This window comes from Euleptes europaea, chromosome 3 (assembly GCF_029931775.1).
Source record: "Euleptes europaea isolate rEulEur1 chromosome 3, rEulEur1.hap1, whole genome shotgun sequence".
Taxonomy (NCBI): domain Eukaryota; kingdom Metazoa; phylum Chordata; class Lepidosauria; order Squamata; family Sphaerodactylidae; genus Euleptes; species Euleptes europaea.
The window spans coordinates 157,525-183,830 of NC_079314.1; the positions used below are offsets into that span (position 1 = coordinate 157,525).

The following is a 26,306-nucleotide window of genomic DNA, read 5'->3' on the forward strand; positions in this document are numbered from 1 at the left end:
TGTAGATTAGACTTGTTTTGTGTCCTTGGGATTAATATATTTGTAATCTGGTTATGATATGCTTGGCATCCTGTACTTTTCTCTGATTTAGCTACTATTAGTAGTACAGATTAGATTTAGATGAAGGTGGAGTGAAAATTGGAGGGAGGAACATTAATAATTTGAGATATGCTGGTGACACTACATTGTTGGCAGAAAACAGTGAAGATCTGAAACGACTACTGCTGAAAGTTAAAAGAGGAAGTGCCGAAGCAGGACTACAGCTGAACATCAAGAAAACAAAAGTAATGACTACAGGAGAATTACACAACTTTAAGGCTGACAATGAGGAAATGAAATGGTTCAAGACTTTCTATTCCTTGGCTCCATCATCAACCAAAAGGGAGACTACAGCCAAGAAATCAGAAGGAGATTGAGACTGGGAAGGGCAGCCATGAAGGAGCTAGAAAAGATTAATCTAGCAAGTCTAGATTAATTCATGCCATCGTATTCCCTATTACTATGTATGGGTGTGAAAGCTGAACAGTGAAGAAAGCTGATAGGAAGAAAATAGATTCCTTTGAAATGTGGTGTTGGAGGAGAGGGTTACGGATTCTGTGGACGGCCAAAAAAACAATTCAGTGGGTTATAGATCAAATCAAGCCTGAACTGACCCTAGAAGCTAAAATGACTAAACTGAGGCTATCGTATTTTGGTCACATCATGAGACGACAAGAGTCACTGGAAAAGACAGTCATGCTAGGAAAAGTTGAGGGAAGCAGGAAAAGAGGAAGACCCAACAAGAGATGGGTTGACTCAATAAAGGAAGCCACAGCCTTCAATTTGCAAGATCTGAACAAGGCTGTCAAAGATAGGACATTTTGGAGGACTTTCATTCATAGGGTCGCCATGAGTCGGAAGCGACTTGACGACACTTAACACACACATTAGTACAGAACCCTGACCTGGATGGCCCAGGCTAGCCTGATCTCGTCAGATCTCAGAAGTTAAGCAGGGTCAGCCCTGGTTAGCCTTTGGATGGGAGACCACCAAGGAAGTCCAGGGTTGCTGTGCAGAGGAAGGCACTGGCAAACCACCTCTGTTAGTCTCTTGCCATGAAAACCCCAAAAAGGGGTTGCCATAAGTCGGCTACGACTTGAAGGCACTTTACACATACACATTAGTACAGAGGCTTTTCCCCCCCTTTTTTACTGAACCTCCATGTACTAGCAGGAGATCTCCTGCTGTTACAGCTGATCTCCAGCTGATAGAGATCGGTATAGGGTTGCCAGGTCCCACCTGGCCACCAGCAGGGGATGGGGTTACCAGCTCCAAATTGGGAAACGCCTGGAAATTAGGGGATGGAGCCTGGGGAGATCAGGGACCTCAGCAGTGTACAATGCCATAGAATCCACCCTCCAAAGCCTCCAGGAGAGCTGATCCCTGTAGTCTGGACATGAGCTGTAATTCTGGGGGATTCCCAGGTCCCACCTGGAGGCTGCTGGCATCCCTAGTTTGGTAACCAACCTCACAAATTAATTAATTACGCAGTGCCTGAAGAAGTGCTTCTTTTTGTTCATTCTCAACCTACTGCAAATCAACTTCATTGGACAGCTTCGCCTTCACAAGAGAAGCAGAAAATATATTTAGAGTAGCAAAGATGGCTCCTGTCTGTAGTTTTCACTCCACAAAGAGGGACTTTTCAGAACATGGACTGGAGAAGTACTCTCCAGTGCATGGAACAGTTTCACAGCCCAAAGGGCTGAGAAAGAAAAAGAAGTCATTTTGCTGCTAGCTGGCAAGAAGCAGCCTGAGGAAATCCAAGGGCATATTGTAGCGCAGCATATTGCCTCTTTGGACACACACACACCCTGCCTGTTGATATTATCCACACAAAAGTCTTTTCTTCTCACGGAAACCTTCCTGGAAAGTTCCTGCTGTTTGGGAAATTGGGGAGCACGGATTCATAGGGGTGTAGTCATGCAGTCTTGAGCAGCCAAACTCAGGCTTGAGTACAAGGCTGTGGGGCGCTGGATGTTGCAATGCAACGATGCATGCAGCCCATAGGAGATGGGAGCAATGTTACAAGGGTCCTTGAGGTGCCGGCTGCTAGAATGGACTGCAAGCGTGCCATGCTGGTCCCAGCTTGTTGCCGCTTTCCCCTCTTCTTGGAGGCGGTGCGTCCTCACGTGTACCATCAGAGCAGACGTGCCGTCAGCAAGGCACCAGACAGTAGCAGGTGGATCAGGGTGGCACCTCCCATTGGAACTGCGCTGCCATTGCAAAGAGAACCGGAGCAGCACCGGATGGAGGCGTTCCGGCTCAGTCCCAGCAGCTGCGGCTTCTCCCAGCAGAGTTCCTCCAAGCTGCAGCCGCGCAACAGCGTCTCACCACCATCTAGAAACAAAGACCACGATACCAACTGTTCTGTTAGGAAGGTGACCAACAGACCAGGATACAGGATACAGGATTCAGGAAGTGGGGGAGACAGTGGTATTGTTGGGGCTAGGGTTGCTAGGTCCCCCCGGCCACCAGCAGGAGATTAGGGGGAAGGGTTGCCAGATCCACGTTGGGAAACTCCTGGAGATCTGGGGATGGAGCCTGGATAGGGTTACCAACCTCCAGGTACTAGCTGGAGCCTGGAGATCTCCCACTATTACAGCTGATCTTCAGCCAACAGAGATCAGTTCCCCTGGGGAAAATGGCCACTTTGGGATTCTATGGCATTATATCCCATTGAAGTCCCTCCCTTCCCCAAACCCCACGCTCCTCAGGCTCCGCCCCAAAATTTCCAGGTATTTCCCAAGCCAGATCTGTCAACCCTAAGTCTGGGGAAGACCGTGAGCTGTAATACCAAAGGAAAACCCAGGTGCCACCTGGAGGTTGGCACCCTTAGTTGGGGCTCTTCTAGTGATTAGCAAAGAACTTCCTGCCTGGGAATTAAGATCACAGGGAAGAGCCCACCTGTCCCGCCATTCAAAGAGGCTCATCTGATGGGCACATGAGAGAGGGTCTTTTCAGTGGCAGCCCCACAATTATGAAACAGCCTCCCCATGGATATGGTTGCTCCAGGTGGTGGCTGGAGATCTCCTGCTATTACAACTGATCTCCAAGTGTCAGAGATTAGTTCACCTGGAGAATATGGCCTCTTTGAAAGGTGGGCTCTATGGAATCACATCCCCACTGAAGTCCCTCCCCAAACAGCACCCTCCTCAGGTTCCACCTCCAAAATCTCCAGGTATTTCCCTACCCATTACTGGCAACCCTACCCAGGCAGATGCACTCTCTTGATCTTCAGGAGACACCTGGATGACAGCTTCGCTTAAGAACTGCAAGTAACTGATTTGAAGCTCCTTCCTGGGGGGGAGGGGGACAAGTCAATTGGAGGCAGCATGACCCCCACGGCAGCGTGAGTGCCCACTTGTCACAGTACAAGGGTCATTTACACTGGTGCAGGGGGCATTCCTATCGGCGCCTGGACGCTGCGGAGCTGCATGGGGCTCCCCCGCTGACACAAAACTAAATCCCGGAAGAGCACAGCAGCACCGGTGTGTGTGGGAGGGGGGGTCCCAGGGCGGAGCTGACTTTAGTCAGCTTCCTAACCCCTTCCATCCTGGAAATGCCCCTCGCTGCTGCAGCGGGGCTATGACACCTTTTTTGGTGTCACAGCCCCGCTGTTCTCATTGGGGGCATTTTCCCCATTTTCACCTTTTTTAGATTAAAAAAGGCTTTTTTATTATCCACGGCGGCTGGGAAGCCTCTGAGGAGGTGGTGTGTGGCTGTGCCGCTCCCGGGCGCTGTGGATCCACCCCCTCACCTTGGAATTTTATTTATTGGCAGTCCTAATTGGAGGTTTTAAACTGTGACATTTTATGTGTTTTTATCATTGTTGTTTTATTTATATTGTTTTTATTTTGGGTTTTTAAAAATAATCATTCTATTTATATTGCATGCTGCCTTGAGTACGGCAAGAGCTAATAAATATTTTAAATAAACAAACTCTGGAGGTTACATCAAAATGGGAGGGGAGGGCTGCCGGTTGGGTGGAGAAGCATCGAAACCAGGGACAGACCGGGCAGTTTCAGTAGCCCAGCAGCAAGACTCTTTCGCAAGCCAGCACCACAAAGGCCACCCAGCTCAGAGAACTGGCTCACCCACTTCCTCTTCCGGTACTGGGACTAGTTGGTAGTGGCCATTTCTGCAGGGCTGCATCCCCGAGGTCACCCCCACCGACTGCTCCAGTGCTTCATTTTGAATATGCATGCCTGTCCCAACTTTTCCACATTCTCACTAAAACAGCATCCAGAAAACACGGACAAACCGTGCGGAAACATCCGGGGAGAGCGAAGCGACCTCTGACGGTCAGGAAAGGCATATGCATAATCAAAACGAAGCACCAGAGCAGTCGGCAGGGTGACCATGAGGGAAACATCCCTGCATAAATGGCCACAAGTACAGAAGGAAAGATTGGGACACCGTGGTTGGCACTGCTAGCCAGGTCCGAGTTGAATGCCCCCACCCCCTACCAGTGCATTCAGACTTGGGTCTGCTTGCTCCTCACTACCAGAAACTTCCACTGTAAGCTAAACCGCCAGCCCATCCTTGATCAAAACACCATCTGTTGCTGAAATCAGAAATGAAATTAAGTTGAATGCAAATATTCAGGCAGGTCAGTCTGCATATCTCAACACACCAACAGTCGGAAACTTCCGGTAACTGAGCTGGTCCCGGCACTCGTCCCTTGGGAGAGCTCCCAAGGGAATCCAAGAAACGCTTTGAATTGGTGTGTTCTTAGCACACCAACCCGGTCCTAAACAGTGAACCGGGACGCAGGAATTCCTCTGCAGCCCGAAGAAAGCGGTGTGACTCCCATACTCTCCGAGGGAGCTTTTTTAAGCCCCCCGGAGGTGTGGATGTTTGTCCCCGCTGGCATTGAGAGGCGATTGCATCGCCGCAAGCATTTTCTTTGGCATTAGGCATTAGGCTTTGGCATTAGGACCTCCATTACCTATAACCATCTTATGAACTGTTTTAATGAAGAAAAACCTCACCCTCCGAAATCTAAGTGAGTAACAAGAATTCTTTTGATCTTACTGGGAATAGAAGGCTGAATCAATTGGCAGAATTAACTGGGAACCCCGCACCCCCCCCAATCATTTAAAAACTTTTTTGCTAAGATAAGATATCAGATAAATCGGCAAGGACTTTATCAAGTTGATCTGGGGGTAGACTAAACAAGTGAACTCTCTGACAGACGTGGCAAGTACCAATCAGAGTTCGTGACATTTGAGGGGAAGGGAGAAATAAAACCCTCCCTTCCCTTGGTCACCCTACCTTTTCCGGGCCGGCAAAGTCCTCCTGCCACGTTCTCAAGATTTACTTTGAAGCGCCGGAAGACCTCTAGGACGCAACACTATTGCATTGCAAGGCGCCTGCCGACAACAGGGAGACGGAAAGTACAGAAGCACGAGACCAGAAGTAAATTCCCCTGGTGCACCAACTAAAAGGTTTGCCACTAAAAAACTACAGAAAGGGAACGACGGAAGTTCCGTGGCTGCACAGTTTCCTGCCGACTTCCTACTTCCTGCTTGCTTACCGATCTAGAGTGTCCAAAAAAACTTAATGGTACTTCAAATTTTAAAACTAATTCTCTAGCTGTTTTTTGAGGATTTCTTGGGAAATATTTTAGCGATTAGGCTCAGCATGAACCACTAATCTACCCACACTCTGGAAAATATCTACCCATACTTTGGAAAAACACCTTTTTAAGGCTTGCCAAAATCGCTGAAACAAAATACCAACTATAAATATATTCAACTCATCAGAGGTTTGGATTAATGCAAAGAACCTTAGCAAGAAGTAAATATGGGGGGAAAAACTTCAAGACATGTTTGCTCAGCAAAATGAGACAGCTGCAAGATGATATGAACAGCTGTCAAAACAACAGGAGCAGATGTCAAAACAGATGGAAAGGATGATCATTATGATGAATACTTTTACCCAGTCAATTACTCAAAAAATGAACGAGGAAGACCTTAAAGACCTTATGCCTCTAGAAGACAAGAGAGATGAAGGACAGAAGAATTCTGTAGAGGAAATGGGAAACCTCAACAAGCAAAGTGTAACAATCCAGCTGTCAACAATGGACAATGTGAGTGACTTGGATTTCTGTCTCTTTAACCTGCCTGATGAACTTTTTAACATCTGCTTGGAGGATTTAATGAGTAGGAAAACTGGAGCTGACAGGATTTTCTTCTTTGAATTTGAGATGGCACAGACTACAACGTGGATCCACTATGAAGACCATCTACTGGCAGAAGAGGCTTCACTAACAACCTCCAAGGATGATCTTCGACGACTACTGTTAATGGGCAAAAGAAGGAAATGCTGGAAAATCCGGGAAAAGGAACTAATTAAAAAAAAAAGTGATCTTTCTTGGTGATATGATTAAAAGGAACTGGTTAAAAGGACTGGTTTAAGTAGAAATAGAATCATATATGATATTGATTTACTAGAACTACATTATGTTTGAAATGAATGTTAGGGTGAAATGGAAGATCTATAAAACATTTAATTTTAGTAGATGGAGGGAGGTGTAGGGGAATCTAATATTTTTTCTTTTTTGATTATATACAAATATTTTCCAATGGTTCCCATTTATTTTTATTTTTTTATTGCTTATTTCAATTGTTAAACTATGTGATTAATATTTTTGGAAAATTTGGACCATTTAAAGCAGGGGTGGGGAACCTTTTTCCTGCCAAGGGCCATTTGCACATTTATAATATCATTCGGGGGCCATAACCAGGTGTAGATCTCCTGGCAGGAGGGAGGCTAGGGTTGCCAGGTCTCCAGCCACCACCTGGAGGTTGGCAACCCCAGGGGAGGCAATGCAGAGAAGGCCTGGAGGGGGCCCTCGCTCCCCCTGTCCTCTCCCCCTCCCAGGCGGGAGGGCAGCCAGTGGTGGGCCTGAGCAAACGAGGCTCCAGGGGGGCGCAGCCCGCAGTCGATCCACAGGGAAGGAAGGAAAACAGAGAAAGGAAAAGGGAGGAAGGGAGAAAGGGAGAAAGAAATGGAGGGAGGGGGAGAAAGAAAAGTACGGAGGGAGACTGACAAAAGAGACAGAAAAAGAGGGAGAGAAAGGAGAGTGACAGAAAAAGAGGAAGAAAAGAAAGAAAAGCCTTCCCCCCAACACACACACCCGCACATGCTGGCCCCACGCGACCAGGCCCCAGCCTCCACGCCTCCCCACACACACACACACACACACACACACACACACACACACACACATCCCCGGAGATCCCGAGGGCCATGGAAAATGCCGTTGGGGGCCGCATACGGCCCCCGGGCCTGAGGTTCCCCATCCCTGATTTAAAGAATACTTATTGATCTAATCCCTTATTTACACCTTTTATTAATTTTATATTAGGTATTGATTTAATTAGGTATCCCATTTAATGATGTTAGATGGGATAAGAATATGTTAATTAAAATAGTATGGGATTAGTTCTGCTAGCAAAAGTATATACAATTTATTTTTAGATGGAAGAAGGAGAGGGGGAAGTCAATTTATTGTTAGTTTGGTAGCATTAGTTGTTCTTTTAGTATTGTTGCTATATTTCAATATTGGATGTTGTTTTATATGTTGATGTTTTGCATTAAGAAAATAAAAAAAACTAAAAAAAAACACACCAACAGTCGGGGGAGGGGGATACACACCAGATTTCCAAGTTTCATGTTTCCAAAGTAGAATTTAAGTGCATTGCTCACATTTGCAATGCAGAGTCTGGTACTTGTATATATATTTTTTAAATGTCTCATTCAGTTGCCCCCTGACCTGGATGGCCCAGGCTAGCCCCGTCTCATTAGATCTTGGAAGCTAAGCATGGTCAGCCCTGGTTAGTACTTGGATGGGAGACCAAAGGAAGTCCAGGGTCGCTACGCAGAGGCAGGCAATGGCAAAACACCTCTGAACATCTCTTGCCTTGAAACCTCTGCAGGGCCGCCATAAGTTGGCTGCAACTTGAGGGCGCTTTCCACCACCAATTTGGTTGCTTCAACTGTGGACATTTTGTCAATGTTTAGGAAGCATTTCAGTTTAATACTTGATAAAATTGTAGTGTCAGGGAGGGGGAGGAATTAGTGTCACGAGGCAAAATCCTGAACTTGACATCCAGGACAATGTTTTTTGCTTCCACACACTACTCGTTTTTGCATTTCCTCATTGCTATGAAACTTACAGCGGCTGGAATGCATTCTGATTTAATATTTGATCTCTTCTCTGTTGCTTCCTGTATTTGCATCATTCATACTTGGTTCTAACACAGTGCGAGGGTCACATGTGAAAAAATCTCTGCATCTCTCTTTTTTCCTGCCTCTACCCTGCCATTTTGCTTTCCTTTCTTCCCCCCAGCAAAGAGCTCTGGTTGTGTAGCCTGAATTCCATCAACTACATCGCACAAACTCACCTGTGACATTCACACACTTGTTCTGGTTTCCAATACACTTGATGTGAGTCCAGTTTCCTGAGGCACATTCACCATTTCCCGAATCACAGCAGCTGGCACATTCCAACCCATTCTCATATTTTCGCTTGATCCCTTGGAAGCAAAGAGCAGAGGGCAAAATCCATGTCACCTACCATTCCGGTTTCCAAAGCTTTCATCACTCCTCTAGTTTGGCCTGTCTGCTGAGGAACTGCAGAGCATTGCAAAGGATTCTGGGGTACAGAGCTTCACTCTTGTGGGGTGTGGCCCCTTGTCAGCCTGTGGGAACCTAGAACACACACAATGCTCCCCTGGGGACTCTGCATACTGCCTGTTTGCCGTCACCCGTCTCCTCAGTGGAGGGACTCCTGAACTCTTTCTGAAGAACTGTAGAACTCAGCCAGAAAGCCATTCCCCTACATGCCTACAGTACATCTGCCAAAATTGGTGGGTAACAGAGGGGTTTAGGGTTGCCAAGTCTGGGCTGGGAAATTCCAGAAGATTTGGGGTAGGGCCTGGGGAGGGATCTCAGCAGGATACAAAAGCCATACCGTCTACCTTCCTAAGGAGCCATGTCCTCCAGGGGAATTGATCTCTGTAGTTTGGAGATCACTTGTAATTCTGGGAGTTCTCCTGGCCCTATCTGGAGGTTATCTATCTGGCAACCGTAGAGGGGTTAGTAGCAACAACAACAAAAAGCCACTTGCAGGTATGTCTCTATCTTACATCTTAATCCTGATTTTTCTCAACGGGTTCCGGACGGCAGAAGAGGAAGCATGGACACATCAAACCACCTTATACTGAATCCGATAATTGGTCCATCAAGGTCAGTCTTGTCTATTGGCACTGGCTCTCCAGGGTAGAGGTCTTTCATATCACGGTGGACTCTAATCTGGAGAACCAGGTTTGATTCCCCACTCCTCCACATGAGCGGTGGACTCTAATCTGGTGAATTAGTTCACCCCAAATTGTCTCAGCCCCACCTACCTCACAAGGTGTCTGTTGGGGGGGGGAGGAAGGGAAGGTGATTGTAAGCCAATTTGAGACTCCTTAAAGGTAGAGAAAATCGGGGTATAAAAACCAACTCTTCTACTACCAATCCTCTAAACTGGAGATGCTGGGTATTGAACCTGGGGCCTTCTGCATGCCAAGCAAATGCTCTGCCACTGAGCCATGTTTCTTCTTTCCTCCACAACCCTATGAAATAGCTTGGGCTGAGAGAGAACAGCTGGCCTAAGGGCACCCACTGAAGCACCGTGGCTGAGTGGGAATGGGAAGCCAGGTCTCCCCAGCCACAGGCCCGTGTTCTAACCTCTACCCCAGACGTATGGTCCCATCCTCCCACAACCACCACCATTTTAGTGCCACCTCCTTTCTTCCTTGCCATGTCCCATCTTTAAAACAACGGACAGTTTCACCCTAGAGTGGTGCCCGTGTCCAGGAGACAAGAAAGCTACCTTGTTCTGAAAAGTGGCTGCAGATGCTCTTGAGGCCGGGCCGGCCATCGTTACACAAAGGGGTGGAACAGCAGCTGATCTCCACCCTGCCAGACAGCTCTGGGACCACGTATTGTCGGCGGCACAACGTCTCCAGGGCGCATGTCCGATAGGTGATTTTCTGGGCACCGTTGATCACTAGGAAGTGACACAGAATATATCAAGATGTGGACCTCGTTACCAGCTGTGGCTTCAAATTTTGTGTAAATATCAACATTCCTTGTCTCCATCACTCTCGGTCATGTGTACAATACCTCTCCTTTTTGCCCACTGTCTTTCCCAATTTATTCCCCTCTGTTTCCCACCAGACGTTTCCCCCTGGCTCCTATGGACTACTCCCTCTCTTCCAGCCCTCTCCTGCTTCCTTCATTGCCTGCGGCATTTGGTAGGCCTCTGCTCCTTTTTAGCTTTCCTTAATGGCCCTTATCTTGCACCTCTCTCTAGGATCAGGACAGGGCCTGCATGCATCTGAGACATCAAAGCAGCTCAGCCAATGGCAGCCAGAGAACCTTCTGCTAGCCCCTCCCCATGGTTCTGTGACATCACAGCAGCTCAGTCAATGGCAGCTAGAGGCCACTCTGCTAGACTCTCATGACATCTCTCTCTGACATCAGGGCAGCTCAGCCAATACCTGCCAAAGGCCTCATCACCAGCACCAAATTCCTTAGCCCATTATAATATAAACTTAAACATTAAAAAAATTCCACATCAGCATACCCTTGAGCCTGTAACTACACCCTGGAAGAATCCTCCCCACCCAAAAAGTTTAATTCCCCCCCCCCGGGTTAGTATCCTTGAACACACACAGCACATCTAGCCCCTTTGTAGATGGATTTCCTCCTCTGAGTATAATTTCAGAAGGTAATTGTGTTTGTCTGTGGTAGAAGAGCTATGCCCCAACTACAGATGCTGATGAGGAAGAAACTGAAAGTTTTTATGCCAGTGTTCAGGAAGAAATTGATCACACACCTAAACAAGATATGCTGATAATCATAGGTGATTGGAACGCAAAAGTAGGAAACAAAGCAGAATCAAATATTGCCTGCAGATTTGGGCTAGGAGAACGGAATGAAGCAGGAGAACGCCTCGTAGAATTCTGTGAAGACAACAATCTGTTCATTGCAAACACATGTTTCAGGCAACCAAACAGACGATTGTATACATGGACATCACCAGACGGCCAGTATAGAAATCAAATAAATTATATAATTGGAAGCAGAAGATGGAGAAGCTCTATTCTCTCGGCCAAAACAAGACCAGGAGCCGGCTGTGGTACAGATCATGAATTGCTAATATCGAAAATCAAGATAAAGCTTAAGAAAAACACCAAAACATTCATAGCACCAAAATACAATCTAAGCAATATTCTGGAAGAGTTTAAAGACCACGTAAGGAACAGATTTGCATTACTGAGTTCAAGTGAATGTAAACCTGAAGAACTATGGGTGGAAACTAGAGATATTATCAAGGAAGAATGTGCAAAGACTATTCCTGTAGCCAAAAGAAAAGAAAAACCTCGATGGATGTCTGAGGAAACTCTTAAAATTTCCAGAGATAGACAAAAAGCTAAAGTAGAAGGTGACAGAAATAGAATCAAAAGTCTAAGTGCAACGTTCCAGCGACTCACACGTAGAGACAAAGAGACCTATTATAATAACCAGTGTAAAGAAATAGAAGAGAACATCAAAAAAGGAAGAACAAGAGATCTGTTCCACAAGATCCAAGAAATCAAAGGGAGATTTAAAGCACGGTTAGGCATGCTGAAAGATCAGCATGGAAATACATTAACTGAACAGGACAAAATAAAAAAAGGTGGGAACAATACACTGAAGAACTATACAGAAGAGATGAAAGGATAAAAGATTCTTTCCAAGAAGAATCTTTTGAAGAAGAACCTACAGTTTTAGAAAGTGAAGTGAAAGCTGCATTGAGAGCAATCGGGAGAAACAAATCACCAGGAGCAGATGGGATATCAATAGAGCTATTCCAAGCCACAGAAACGGAGTCCATCAAAATTTTGACAAGAATATTCCAACAGATATGGAAAACAAAACAATGGCCCACTGTCAGACTTCAGTACCTCGTTGCATTTCAGCAATAGTAAACTTCACTCCAGACGTTGCAGAGAGTTCAAAGTTTTATTAAGAAAGCAAACGGGTTCAGTAGATCTATACAAACTTAAGGTCAGAATACAGGTGGGGGAAATACTGGTCATCTTTATAGGGAACATACAATACAATTGATTACATCAATGGTAGGACATGAAAGGGTGAGGTGCAGCAGAGTTGTTTTGAATGAGAAAGGATACAAGATGACAATAAGGAAGTGTTCTCCGGTGATAGTCCACTACTAAACCTCCTGGTGAAATTGACTAGCAAACGACCGGGCGATCTCTCGGGCTCCCAGGCATTGTTCCGCGGTGCCAGAGATCTCACAGCGGATCTCTATTGAAACGCTAATGCCTGGCGAGCAAAGGAATGAGAACGGCGGGTGGGAAGGAGACGGGGCTTGCTTATCCGTGGCCCGACTGGATGCCCTCTCTGACACCCACAGACTGGAAACGATCTATTTACATTCCAATTCCCAAGAAAGGAGACATCAAAGACTGCAGCAACTATCGGACCATCGCATTAATTTCTCATGCAAGTAAAGTGATGCTCAAAATCTTACAGCAAAGGCTGTTACCATATATGGAACGAGAAATGCCTGATGTTCAAGCTGGTTTCAGAAAAGGAAGAGGCACTAGAGATCATATTGCAAACATACGCTGGTTACTGGAGCATACGAGAGAATTTCAGAAGAAAATCAGCTTGTGTTTCATAGATTACAGCAAAGCTTTTGACTGTGTGGATCATGAAAAGCTATGGCTGGTTTTAAAGGAAATGGGTGTGCCACTACATCTGATCATTTTGATGCGCAACCTGTACTCTGGACAAGAGGTCACAGTTAGAACAGAATATGGAGAAACGGAATGGTTTCCAATTGGCAAAGGTGTCAGACAAGGATGTATTTTGGTTCTTGTAGGTTATCCGGGCTGTGTAACCGTGGTCTTGGAATTTTCTTTCCTGACGTTTCGCCAGCAACTGTGGCAGGCATCTTCAGAGTAGTAACACTGAAGGACAGTGTCTCTCAGTGTCAAGGGTGTAGGAAGAGTAATATATAGTCAGAAAGGGGGTTGGGTTTGAGCTGAGTATTGTCCTGCAAAAGTATTGTCCTGTAAGTATCAAGACAATGTGCCAATGAGGGTATGGCATGTCAACATGGAACCATTGCATCCCGAAGCGATCTGTCAATGTGTGCAATCCAAAGCCAATCTGTATGGCCACTGTTGAATGCTGTCTTTGTCTGGAGGTTTTTCAGGGCAGGAAGCCAAGCCTTATTCATTCTTAAACTCTCCTCTTTTCTGTTAAAGTTGTGCTGATGTTTATGAATTTCAATGGCTTCTCTGTGCAATCTGACAAAATAGTTGGTAGAATTGTCCAGTCTTTCAGTGTCTTGGAATAAGACCGTGTCCTGTTTGTGTCAGTCCATGTTCGGCCACTGCTGATTTTTCAGGTTGGCCAAGTCTGCAGTATCTTTCATGTTCTTTTATCCTTGTTTGTATGCTGCGTTTTGTGGTCCCGATGTAAACAAACGCAGCATACAAACAAGGATAAAAGAACATGAAAGATACTGCAGACTTGGCCAACCTGAGAAATCAGCAGTGGCTGAACATGGACTGACACAAACAGGACACAGGGTCTTATTCCAAGACACTGAAAGACTGGACAATTCTACCAACTATTTTGTCAGATTGCACAGAGAAGCCATTGAAATTCATAAATATCAGCACAACTTTAACAGAAAAGAGGAGAGTTTAAGAATGAATAAGGCTTAGCTTCCTGCCCTGAAAAACCTCCAGACAAAGACAGCATTCAACAGTGGCCATACAGATTGGCTTTGGATTGCACACATTGACAGATCGCTTCGGGATGCAATGGTTCCATGTTGACATGCCATACCCTCATTGGCACATTGTCTTGATACTTACAGGACAATACTTTTGCAGGACAATACTCAGCTCAAACCCAACCCCCTTTCTGACTATATATTACTCTTCCTACACCCTTGACACTGAGAGACACTGTCCTTCAGTGTTACTACTCTGAAGATGCCTGCCACAGTTGCTGGCGAAACGTCAGGAAAGAAAATTCCAAGACCACGGTTACACAGCCCGGATAACCTACAAGAACCAATGAACTCTGACCGTGAAAGCCTTCGACAAGGATGTATTTTATCTCCCTATCTCTTCAATCTATATGAAGAACATATAATTAGGAAAACTGGATTAGATTTAGATGAAGGTGGAGTGAAAATTGGAGGGAGGAACATTAATAATTTGAGATATGCTGATGACACTACACTATTGGCAGAAAATAGTGAAGATTTGAAACGACTGCTGCTGAAAGTTAAAAGAGAAAGTGCCAAAGCAGGGCTACAGCTGAACATCAAGAAAACAAAAGTAATTACAGGAGAATTACACAACTTTAAGGTTGACAATGAGGAAATTGAAATTGTTCAAGACTTTCTATTCCTTGGCTCCACCATCAACCAAAAGGGAGACTGCAGCCAAGAAACCAGAAGGAGATTGAGACTGGGAAGGGCAGCCATGAAGGAGCTAGAAAAGATTTCCAAGGCTAGATTAATTCATGCCATCGTATTCCCTATTACTATGTATGGGTGTGAAAGCTGGACAGTGAAGAAAGCTGATAAAAAGAAAATAGATTCCTTTGAAATGTGGTGTTGGAGGAGAGTGTTACGGATTCCGTGGACTGCCAAAAAAACAATTCAGTGGGTTATAGATCAAATCAAGCCTGAACTGACCCTAGAAGCTAAAATGAATAAACTGAGGCTATCGTATTTTGGTCACGACGTGAGACGACAAGAGTCACTGGAAAAGACAGTCATGCTAGGAAATGTTGAGGGCAGCAGGAAAAGAGGAAGACCCAACAAGAGGTGGATTGGCTCAATAAAGGAAGCCACAGCCTTCAATTTGCAAGATCTGAGCAAGGCTGTCAAAGATAGGACATTTTGGAGGACTTTCATTCATAGGGTCGCCATGAGTCGGAAGCGACTTGACGGCACTTAACACACACACGCAGAAGAGCTAGATTCAAGTCCAGTAGCATCTTAGAAACCAATAAGATTTTGGGGGTGTGAGCTTTAGAGAGTCAAAGGTATGTAAAGATGGGAGCTTTGACTCTCAAAAGCTCAACGCCCAAAAATCTTGTCGGTCTCCAAGTTGCTACTGGACTCCAATCTAGCTGCTCCTCTGAGTACGTGATCCACTTCTTTAGCATGGTCAGAACTTGGGGAGAAGTCCACCCCACCATCACCCAGCCATTAGTCTAAATAGTATGGGGATCCCCTCTGCCAAATGGGCACCCTGGAGTTCAGAGGCTGGGATGAAGCAGGTCCTCAAAGAAAGGTCAATGCCGCTCCCCCTGCCCATTCTCTTGAATTATTCAAGCAAGGCTCCGGTTTTACCTGAAAAATCCATGCACTGGTTCATGTCGCCCACACACGGGACCCGGGTGGCATTCTCTTGGGCGCATTCCCCTGTGCCACGATCGTAGCAGCTGTAACATTCCATGCCGTTGGCTGCCTGGGGGTTGCTGACAGGAGCTGGGAAGGCAGAGGAGGAGGGAGGCATTTGAGGCCAGCAGGGGCAGTGAGGTTTTGGGGGGCATGGAGAAGCTTCCCCCACTCCCTAGTTGCAAGTCAGACCCTTGGCCCACCCTCCTCTCAAAGCCAGAGGAAGGAGGAATCCTGCAGAAGTCGCTGCCTTGAAAAAGGAAAGCTCCCTGGGAACTCTTTGCACAAGCCCAGGCTCACTCTCTTCGGATTCAGATCGCAGCATCTCAGTGAAAGGACATCAGGCGAAGTGATGGTATCGCTTTACTCGGCTCTGGTTAGACCTCACCTACTGTGTTCAGTTTTGGGCACCACAATTTAAGAAAGATGTAGGCAAGCTTGAACGTGTCCAGAGAAGGGCAACGAAGATGGTGAGGGGTCTGGAGACCAAGTCCTATGAGGAAAGGTTGAAGGAGCTGGGTATGTGTAGCCTGGAGAGGAGAAGACTGAGAGGGGATATGATAACCATCTACAAGTTCTTGAAGGGTTGTCATAATGAGGATGGTGCTAAGTTGTTTTCTGTTGCCCCAGAAGGTCGGACCAGAAACAACGGGTTGAAATTAAATCAAAAGAGTTTCCAGCTAGACATTAGGAAGAATTTTCTCTGTTAGAGCAGTTCCTCAGTGGAACAGGCTTCCTCGGGAGGTGTTGAGCTCTCCTTCCCTGGAGGTTCTTAAGCAGAGGCTAGATGACCATCTGTCAGTAATGCTGATTCTATGAATTTAGGCAGATGATGAGAGGGAGGGCATCTTGGCTATCTTCTGGGCATGGAGTAGGGGGTCACTGGGAGTGTGGGGGGGAGGTAGTTGTGAATTTCCTGCATCATACAGGGGGTTGGACTAGACGACCCTGGTGGTCCCTTCCAACTCTATGATTCTATGGAATCTGCACACGCTCAAGGGAACTCTGCTCCCTAGCCATAGAAAAACTATCCCAGGAAATGCACAGGATAAGAGATTCAGGCAGTTTTCACACAGGAGATTTGCCCCAGGTACGATGTTGTTAGGAAGCAGATATTTTTCCTGCTTCCTGCCCCCCCCCCCCATGCATCACAGTGCCTTTAATGCACCACCTGGGTTTTCCTTGACCTTTCTGTTATCTTTCCCAAATCTACATTGCTGCAATATTTTAGGAAAGATCGCAGCAAAGCCAAGTTGGCTGCTGGGTGGCAACATCTTGATTTTACAAATCCTGTCCACACAGAACAAGCCTCTTTACCAGCCCCAGCTCTCCTCAGCAGCCGCCACTAGTAGGGCTTTTTAAAGGTTTTTTTTTTAATTGCCATATTGCTATAATGGTATATCAGAAAGTCCATTACTTAGGGTTGCCAACCTCCAGGCAGGTCCAGGAGCTCTCCAGCTCACAGCTGATCTCCAGACTACAGAGATCAGTTCCCATGGAGAAAATGGATCCATTGGAGGGAGGACCCTCCCCTCTCAAAACCCCGCCCTCCTCAGGCTCCACCCCAAATGTCCAGAAATTTCCCAACCCAGAGTTAACAACCCTACCATTACCAGTTAAAAACCCCCAGAAAAGTCCTATCCAGTAGTGTGGGGGATGGGAATAGCTACCACGAGACTGGGGCAGGGAAAGTATGGGGAAAGCAGCCATCTGGGAGTGGCATGGCTGCAGCCTGGCATCGTCAGCAGCAGCGACACCAGGGCTTCCATAGGAAAGCATTTCCGCAAGGAATCCCCTTCCGTTTCCAAGGATGAGATCCCAGTTTCCAGGCCTCCGTCCCACTCAGTCTTACTAGCACAGATCAATACCCAACAGGGCCCAGTACTTGGTGCTGTGTGGTTAAGATCCAGGCAATACATTTATCCCCCATGAGAAGATTGCAGGACAGGGGCTTAAAACTGGTCTACGCTAAGCAGAGGGAAGGGATGTTACGAATTTGAGAGGGAATGCGAGCTGCCGCTGCGTAAGACCTAGCGCAAAAGATCACTGCTGGAGTGGAATCACATAACCATCGGTCCTGATTGTTGGAGTGAGTGACTCAGCATCCCTGGACATTAGGGGGCGCGAAATCACTCTGGTCATTTTTTCACGGTGGTTTGCCGCAGTTTCACTTTTGTTTTGCCACACTGCTAATTTTTGATTTTTCATGACTGCTTCGAATTTGAGGGGGAAAACAGCTTCATCCCCGCGTCAAGTCAAACCTGTTTAATTTTGCTACGCAGTTTTTGGCGCAAATCTCCATGAAAAAAATTTCCTTGGTTCAGATCAATTGTCCCTGCCCATGCCAGCTAAATTCTCCTCCCCCATGAACGGCGATTGGCCAGGGGAGTTTCACGCTCGGATAAGAATACCACCCCTTTTGCTGCCTGCCTGCCTGCCTGCGTGGAGTTGTGGCACTTCTCTCCCTCCCTCCGTCCCGGAGGCAGGTGGGCGGGCAGGCAGCACTCCTTCTGCGCCCCTTGCGCAGGATGGGCCTTGGAGCTGGGCCCACACCTCCAAGCCCAGGGGGATGCCGGACGGACGGCTCCGGGGGAGGCCGGAGGGGCCACAATCCCTCTCTTGTCTCTCTCACGATGCACTGGGGCCGGATCGAGCCCGGCGCTCAAGCCAGGGGCCTTCTTTCCTCTCTCCCCCCCAGCAAACGGGCTGGATCGGGACCAGCACGCCAGCCAGGAGCCCTCTCTCCTCTCTCTCCCCTCTCTCACGATGCACTGGGGCCAGATTGGGGCCAGCGCACAAGCCAGGGGCCTTTTTTCCTTTCCCCTCCCCCAGCAAACGGGCTGGATCGGGACCGGCACGCCAGCCAGGAGCCCTCTCTCCTCTCTCTCCTCTCTCTCACGATGCACTGGGGCCGGATCGGGGACAGCGCGCAAGCCAGGGGCCTTCTTTCCTCTCCCCCCCATGCATCCTTTGCATCCCCAACCTGGTCTACTCAGAAGTAAGCCTGATTTCTTTCAGGACACCTTACTCGCAGGGAAGTGCCATTAGGATTGCAGCCACAGTCACTCCTCTTGAATCGGCTAAGGTTGGAGCTGCTCCGTTCCCACTTTCAGCTAAACACTTCTCTGGGGCACAATGAGGACTAGAAACCTGAAAGCCGAGATTGTTAAGAACCTGGATTCTCTAGACTGTATGCCCCGTTCTATGCCTCCGGTTTTGCTAGTTGGCAGTCTAAGATCCCTACAGCCAAGCTCTTCATGCTCCTGCCTCCTCCCCACAAAAAATATTCCATCAGAAAGGAGATGCATCCTGACCCCACCGTCTTACTTTCTGTGAAGTGCGTGTTGCAAAAGTCCAAGTCACAGTAGTACGCTTTGTGTACCTCCCGCTCGTCTTCCGAGTACACATTGCTTGTGCGGTTGGCCACGCCTTCCCCTGAACAGCCTTTCATCACATATTCAGCTAATTCCAGGTCTGGGGACCAAGATAGATGCGATTAGGAATGCAGAAACAGACAAATGGCGCTCATTATTGAAGCATAGAGACCACGGTAGGGCCTGAAAAGGACAGTCAGGACCCCCTTATTTTAGTTGGTAACAGCATGCAATGAAACATAGGGAGGTCAGCACTGATGGAAAACCCGTAGCTGCCCTCAGCTATAGGCCTGGTGGAATAACTCCGTTTTACAGGCCCTGCGAAATTCTTTAAGGATTTCTGCCCCTTGAAATGTCAACATTTGGGGATTTGAAACATAAATGTGTAGCAGTGTTGGGTCCTTCAGAATGACCTGCTAGAATTGTGCGATTTCGCTTCTGCCTGCTTCGTCATTTGGAGTGCTTTTAAATCTGTAATCTGTCCATTTTTTAAATTTTGCATGCTTTAAACCTGTCAACTGTTATGTTTCTGTCCTTGCTGAAATCTGGTGTTGCACTGATAGCTGCCCTGAATCTGGGAAGATAGAGGTTTTAAATACATAAATTAATGTGGAATTTCTTTTCTTCTGTTCAACTTGCCTCTTCAGTTTATTGTGTTCTAGGAGGATACACCATACTTTATGGCAGCACTGAGCGTAATTAACATGATGTTTAACTCTTTCTCTCTTCTGATTCAGAAGCCCAGTTTTTATAAGGGGAAAAACACTCTGCTCCTGCTCAGAGGCAATCTTCTCCCCAACAAGAAGATGGGAACCAAACCAGCCCCAGAAAGAAGATAGGAACCAAACCAGCCCCCCCCCCAAAAAAAAACATACTTCCAGCAATACTTGATTAGGCTTTTAACCTCTATCTTTTCAATGCCAGGTCAAATAGCAATAAAGAAGATAACCTCTGAACATGGGCAGATGGTTCCTCTCTCTGTCTCACACACAGAGACACAACTAAGTAAACACCCATATTTATATACAATGATATTCATTTATATGTTGGCTCTCCCCGCGCATTTCCACATGTTTTGCCTGTGTTTTCCGGCTGCTGTTTTGGCAAGAATCCAGAAAACGCAGGCAAAACGTGCAGAAATATGTGGGGAGAGCAAGGCAACCTCTGAGGGTCAGGAAAGGCATAATCAAAACAAAGCACCGGCAGAGTGACTGCGGGAAACAGCCCTGCATAAATGGCCAATGAGATTAAAGTCTTCCAGATCACAAGGTGTGCTTTCAGGTCGAAGCCACAACATGTTTCATTTATTAGGGGAGGGACATTGTCTGACTCACCTGGCAGCATCAACACTCCACTGTCATTGTTGCTTGAATCTGGAAGAGAATTGTGAGTTGAGAATCAGTCAAGGATAACAGTTTTCAGGCAGCGTTTACAAGCTGATTGCTGATGGGTGTAGAAGATAACCCATACCAAAGGCTTAACCATCCTTTAGGTCAGTGATGCATGGCTGTTTCCCTCGAGTCACCCCTCCGATGACTTAGGGTCTTTGTGTTGATTATGCATGCCGTTTCCAACCGTCAGAGCAGAGGTCGCCTCGCTTTCCCCCTGCATTTCCCCGCTTTTTGCCCGCGTTTCCAGCGAGGTATTTTATTTCAAATTTGAAAATACTGGCAAAATGCGGAGAAATGCAGGGGGAGAACAAGGCGACCTCTGATGGTCAGAAACTCCAATCATAATCAAAACAAAGACCTGAAGTCGTCGGAGGAGTGACAGCAGGTAAAACAGCCCTGCGTAGAAGACCTCAGTGTCTTGGGAGCCACCTATGGCTCTTGTGAGCAATCTCCCATTGTGCACCCTGCTCCATGCTTCAGGAAAGTGGGCAAGGCCCTTGGTTGGCAGGTGGTTCCCCCCTTGAAATGGCCACTGCCAGAAGAATGGGTAAGTGGTGAGCCTCCCTAAGGTGCAGGCCCTCATACCAAGCATGGGAGTAAATGTGGCTGTTTTGGTTGAGGGGAATTATGAATGTGGAGGGTCTCCACAACCCACTGACTGAGTAGCACTGCTTTAGGTGCAAACACATGCACTGGACTTTTCACATAGACAAGTCAGGTTCCAGAAATTACTCCAGGTCCCCGCCGGTGCGTCACAGGCTGGTAGGGAGGAAATGGGGAGGGCAAAACCAGAAATGACTTCATCACGTCAGGTGACACTAGGATTTACCTAAAACTCTGTAGTTTAATGACAAATGATTTTGGGTGAATCCGAGAGCATGATCCTGATGTGATGATGTCCTTGAGTGTCAAACCTGTCACTCAAATGTTAATACAAAAAACCTCATGAACAAAACAAAAACCACTTCTGCCAGTTTTGTTGGACAAAAGCAGATCTTAACATTTCAGAGGACAGGCCTCAAAAAAAGACGACATCTGTCCATCTTAATTCCTCCACAGATTACCCAAAAAAGAAAATAGCCTCTTCCTAAGCCCTCTTGGTATCCCTGTGCCATACCTGAACTTAGGTTAGCAAGCACATTACCAAATCAATGGTTAAGATTTGTGTTGTTGACTTTTGGTAGGATCCTTACAAAAAAGTTTGATAGTGGATGAGAAGCAGGAGCGGTCCTTGGTCGTACACTGCTGCTCCGTCTGGACGCATTCATGGAACATCCCCACACACTGGTAGCACCGCAGGCCGACGGCTGCAGAACAAAGTGACAGGGAAACCCTCAACATTAACCCTGTCCAAACAATCTCCCCAGGCAGCCCTGTGAGGAGGAGCCACCATTGGCAACAGCCCCTTTCAGTCACTACAGCTTTGGAGTTCAAACTGCTAGGGGAGAGGCAACGTGCTTCCTGTGATCCTCCCAATATGCACAGTCACCATTTTGTCTCAATACAACAACATGTGGTATTTTTCAGCATGTGCAAACACATACCCTTAACAAATCTCAGATGATTATACATACCAAGGGTTGCCAACCTCCAGGTGGGGTCATGTGAGCTACCAGAATTACAACTTATCTCCAGACTGCAGAGAGAAGTTTCTCTGGAGAAAATGAGTGCTTTGGAGGGTAGACTGTCTGGCATTATACTTTGCTGAGGTCCTTCCCCTCCCCAAACCCAGTCCTCCTCAGAGTCTACCCACAGAATTTCCCAACCTGGTATTGGGAAGCCTACATTTACCAAAGCTGGAAAATATGCACATTTGCCCTAATCACACAAAATGGTGCCCACGCCCATCTAGGGTTACCAGCCCAGCACTAGCACCTAAAAGGAGATTGAGGGGGGCAGGGACCTACCTGAACAGCATCATGCTGATCCCACAATGTCACTTCCAGCACAAACCAGAAGTGATATCATTGCATTGCCTCCGTGCTCTAGGATTCACTCAAAAACATAGAGTTGTGGGTGAATCCTACAGCATCATGCCAACGCTATGATGTCACTTCTTGTTCGCACCAGAAGGGGCTTGCAGTGTTGATTAAACATTGAATACCCCCTCCCATTTTCCTCCTGCCGTCCTACTGAGTGGTGGTGGGAAATAGGGGGGATCCAGGGTGGGAGACCAAGCCACCCTTTGACTATTGGTAGAGTTGCCAGGTTCCCCCTCTCCATTGGCAGGAGGTTTTTGAGGGCAGGGTGGGGGGTGATCACACGTATGCATGGCTTACCCCTGAAAGTGCCACATCGCCACAATTGCTTTAGCACTCAAACCCCCAAAATGCTGCTTCATGTTCTCCACTTCTGGAAAAGTGGCGTTTGGGGGGTTTGAGTGCTAAAGCAGCCATGGCGATGCAGCGATTCCAGGGGTAAACCCAGACATGACGTGATCACCTTCCATGCAGCTGTGCACGCCTGCTATTCCTGCTCCAGAGAAGCCCGGTGGATTGGCAGGCAATTGCCCACCAAAACCTCCCACCTGGCAGCCCTGACTATCGGGAAGATCATGGGTGGCATGATTTCCCCTTACATGTGGTTTGAGTGCCAAAATTAAAACTCTCGGGAGGGCTAAGATAGCTCAGTCACATGGGATGGGGCCCAAGACTCCACGTCTTCCCACTTATCCAGAAAAAATTAATGGAGAACATGAAGCAGTTGCTAGGCTAAAGAATTCATGCTGCTTATCCACCATCTCCCAATCCCACTGGTACTCAAAAGGCACTCCTCAGACCTTAACTAAGAGCCGCGAAAGGCCAAATATGACATGACCTTGCAGTTCCAAATCATGCACAGAGAAGGAAGGAGCACAGTGGGCCCAACCCAATGAGCAATACAAGAAAAGACCAAAAAGCCTCATAATTCAGGAGGCACCGGCTCTTCTGGAAAGTACTCGACTGGAGTAGGGTTGGCAGGGGTCCCCACTGGCCACCTGTGGGGGATGGGAGAGTAGGGTTATCAGATCCAGGTTGGAAAACTCCTGGAGATTTGGGGATAGCACCTGGGGAGGACAGGGGACCTCAGTGGGGTACAATGCCATAGAGAGTCCACCCTCCAAAGCATCCATTTCCTCCAGGGGAAATGATCTCTGGAGATGAGCTGTAATTCTACTTAGGTAGACCAATGGCAGCGAAAGGATGGCCACCCCTCTTCATTTTTTAAAATAATGTTTTATCCATTTCATACTGCCTGGCCTGCACAGGTCTTTTTCTCAAGATAAAAATACGATTTGTGAAAGCAGTTCTGACCTTCTAACACCTGCACTCTTCTGTCAATAAACCTTTACGTACTGATAACCCCCCACTCACAGTGATGGAGTCATTCATTCGTACCTGTGACCAAGACCGAGAAGAACACGGCTATCCCCAGTGGAGCCTTGGTCCCCCGCTGGCATTTCTTCCACTCCATCCTCCTCCGCCTCAGTCAGGAAAGTTGTTTCTTCAGCTTGCAATAAAGGTGTGTTTGCAACCACCGCCCTGGCTAGGTTTGAGCTTCTCAGTGGCCTAAAGCCAACTAACTGCGAGTTCCCTTGAAAAGCTGCCGTCCAATATCCAAGGAGGAAAGAGGCCGGGCTTACTCAGATGCAGGGTGGGAAGAACAGCATGTTCCCTGTTGGGAAAGTCACCACCATCAGGCTCCAGAGGCTAGCGGGACGACAGTCGTGAGTGTAACACAGCTGTTGCTCTGCTCGCCAAGGGAACGGGTTTCGGGAGAAGCGGACTGCAGATTATGGAAATATTCTCCAAACGGCTTCCCTTCAGCCTCATGGGATGTGGCTCTGGAATGGAAAACCAAGAGAGATCTAGCGAGGACGAGACTCTCACAAAGATACCTACAGGCTTCGTTTTGTGTGTATTGTTTCATCTTTCTAAATTAATCATCTACTTTCCGAACGTGTTTATAGAGATCTAAAAGATTAAGGTATTGGGTGTGAAATTCAGTGGGTATTCCCTGCAAATGTTTAAACCCAGATAACAGCACATTGCATTCTATGTGAGTCCTAGGGTTGCCAACTCCACATTGGGAAATCCCTGGAAATTTGAGGGATGGCGCCTGGGGAAGGCAGAGTATAATACTATAGAAACCACCACCCCGAAGCAGCCATGTTCCCCAGGTCAACTGATCCCTGCAGTCCAGAGATCAGTTGTAACACTGGGACAACTCAAGGCCCCATTGGGAGGTTGGGCAACCCTTCCAATTGTCTGTCCACCAAGTACAAAATCCCATTTCCAACAGCAGCCAGTCAGATGCTACTGGGATGCCCACGTTCAAGGCCCACTGGCCACATCCCTCACCTGTTGACTGCTTCCTTGGCATCTGACCCGAACCCAGAGGTTTGATTCCCTCTGTCAGGTCAAATACCCATCAGCTGAACTAACTTCTGCCAATCTTCCAACTCCTGTTGAACATTTGACTCAATATTTAGGGCAAATTCATGTGCTCGTTTTACTTTCCAGGTGGCACCTTACAGTTGCCTGCTCTGGGAAATACCTGGAGATTTTGGAGGTGGAGTCTGAGGAGGGTGGGGGTTGGGGAGGGGAGGTACTTCAATGGGTTATAATGCCATAGAGGCCACCTTCTAAAGCAGCCATCTTGTGGCACATCTCCAATCTTGTGGCACATCTCCAGTCCTCCAAGAGGTCTTGAAGATGATGGACAAAGGCTCTGCAAGCTCTCTACAAAGTTCTTTGAGCACTCTCTGGTGCATATCATCTGGCCCAAGGGATTTGTACTCATCTAATCCAGCCACCAGTGAACTTCATTTGCCTACCCCACCCCCGGTTGCATTCCTACTGTACTGGATCAGACCAACTAAGTGACTAAGGTTGATGCCTTCCCTTCCCCCACAACCACCATCTCCTACAAGCAACACAACACAACAGCGCGTAGCTATAAACCCAAACTGGATTCTTCAGAGCAATAAATGTGAGCTCTAGCCCTGCGGCAAACCCATAAACAGATTCCAGCAGACGGCAAGTCCACGGAAGCAGTTTTATTGATTAGAATCGACAGGTTACAGAAGCCATATTCAGAATGACACTGGTAAGGGGCTAAGGCAAGGCACGTGGCATATATGGAAAAGCAAAAGGAGATAACCAGTAACCCAGGCAAACCCCCCCTCCCAGAGGCAGGAAGGAGTACTTGGCATTTCCCACACCAAAGGAATCTATGAAGTCTAAACACGGGGCACGGACTGGCCTTGGAGAGAACTGCAAAACAACACCTGGGAGCACAACCATGAACTGTCTTCATGGCCTGCTCCTGACAATAAATAAAACTTTCTCCCAGGGCACCCCACCTCTGTGGAGATCTAGTTAAATGAGGCAATGCCGTGCAGAGGGTGCAAAGAAAACACCCTCATTATGCGAGGGCAGGGAGTGCGATGGAGCCAGTCCCGCCCTGAGGCGCTGCAAAGTTATTTCTGCAGTTACGGCTCATAAAGACTACCAAAGCGGCATTCTAAAGTCTCGGGTACACATAAACAGACAAGCTTTTGCCCAATAAAGCTTTCCCGGCCTGCCATTCTCCCCCCAAAGTTTTCCACATCGGAAACTATCTTTTTAAATTTGATCCGGAAAGGATGTGATTAAGGATTCCAGCCTGCAGGTGGGGACCTGATCATCCCCCGGAATTACTGCTCCTCTTCAGACTCAACCCAGCTTACAATTGCCTTCCTTTCCTCTCCCCAAAAGAGGCACTTTGTGAGGTAGGCGGGGCTGAGAGAGTTCAGAGAGAACTGTGACTAGCCCAAGGTCACCCAGCAGGCTTCATGTGGAGGAGTGGAGAAACCAACCCAGTTCACCATATTAGAGTCCACCGCTCATGTGGAGGAGTGGGGAATCCAACCTGGTTCTCCAGATTAGACTCCACCACTCTTAACCTCTATACCACGCTGGCTAACTACAGAGCTCCGTTTCCCTGTAGAAAATAGATGCTTTGGAGGGTGGGGCATCCCAT

General features: G+C 47.4%; 1 protein-coding gene across 1 annotated transcript; it reads right to left on the reverse strand.

Annotated features, from left to right (window-relative positions):
• Positions 1 to 2,176: 2,176 nt before the first annotated feature.
• On the reverse strand, positions 2,177 to 23,756 carry LOC130474553 (urokinase plasminogen activator surface receptor-like). The gene is made up of 8 exons (XM_056846218.1): positions 23,681 to 23,756; positions 21,497 to 21,610; positions 20,247 to 20,285; positions 18,866 to 19,012; positions 15,491 to 15,628; positions 9,926 to 10,102; positions 8,451 to 8,582; positions 2,177 to 2,376 (listed from the first exon to the last, which is right to left on the reverse strand). The coding sequence occupies exons 1-8, from the start codon at positions 23,754 to 23,756 to the stop codon at positions 2,177 to 2,179; spliced, it is 1,023 nt and encodes a 340-aa protein (XP_056702196.1).
• Positions 23,757 to 26,306: the final 2,550 nt, after the last annotated feature.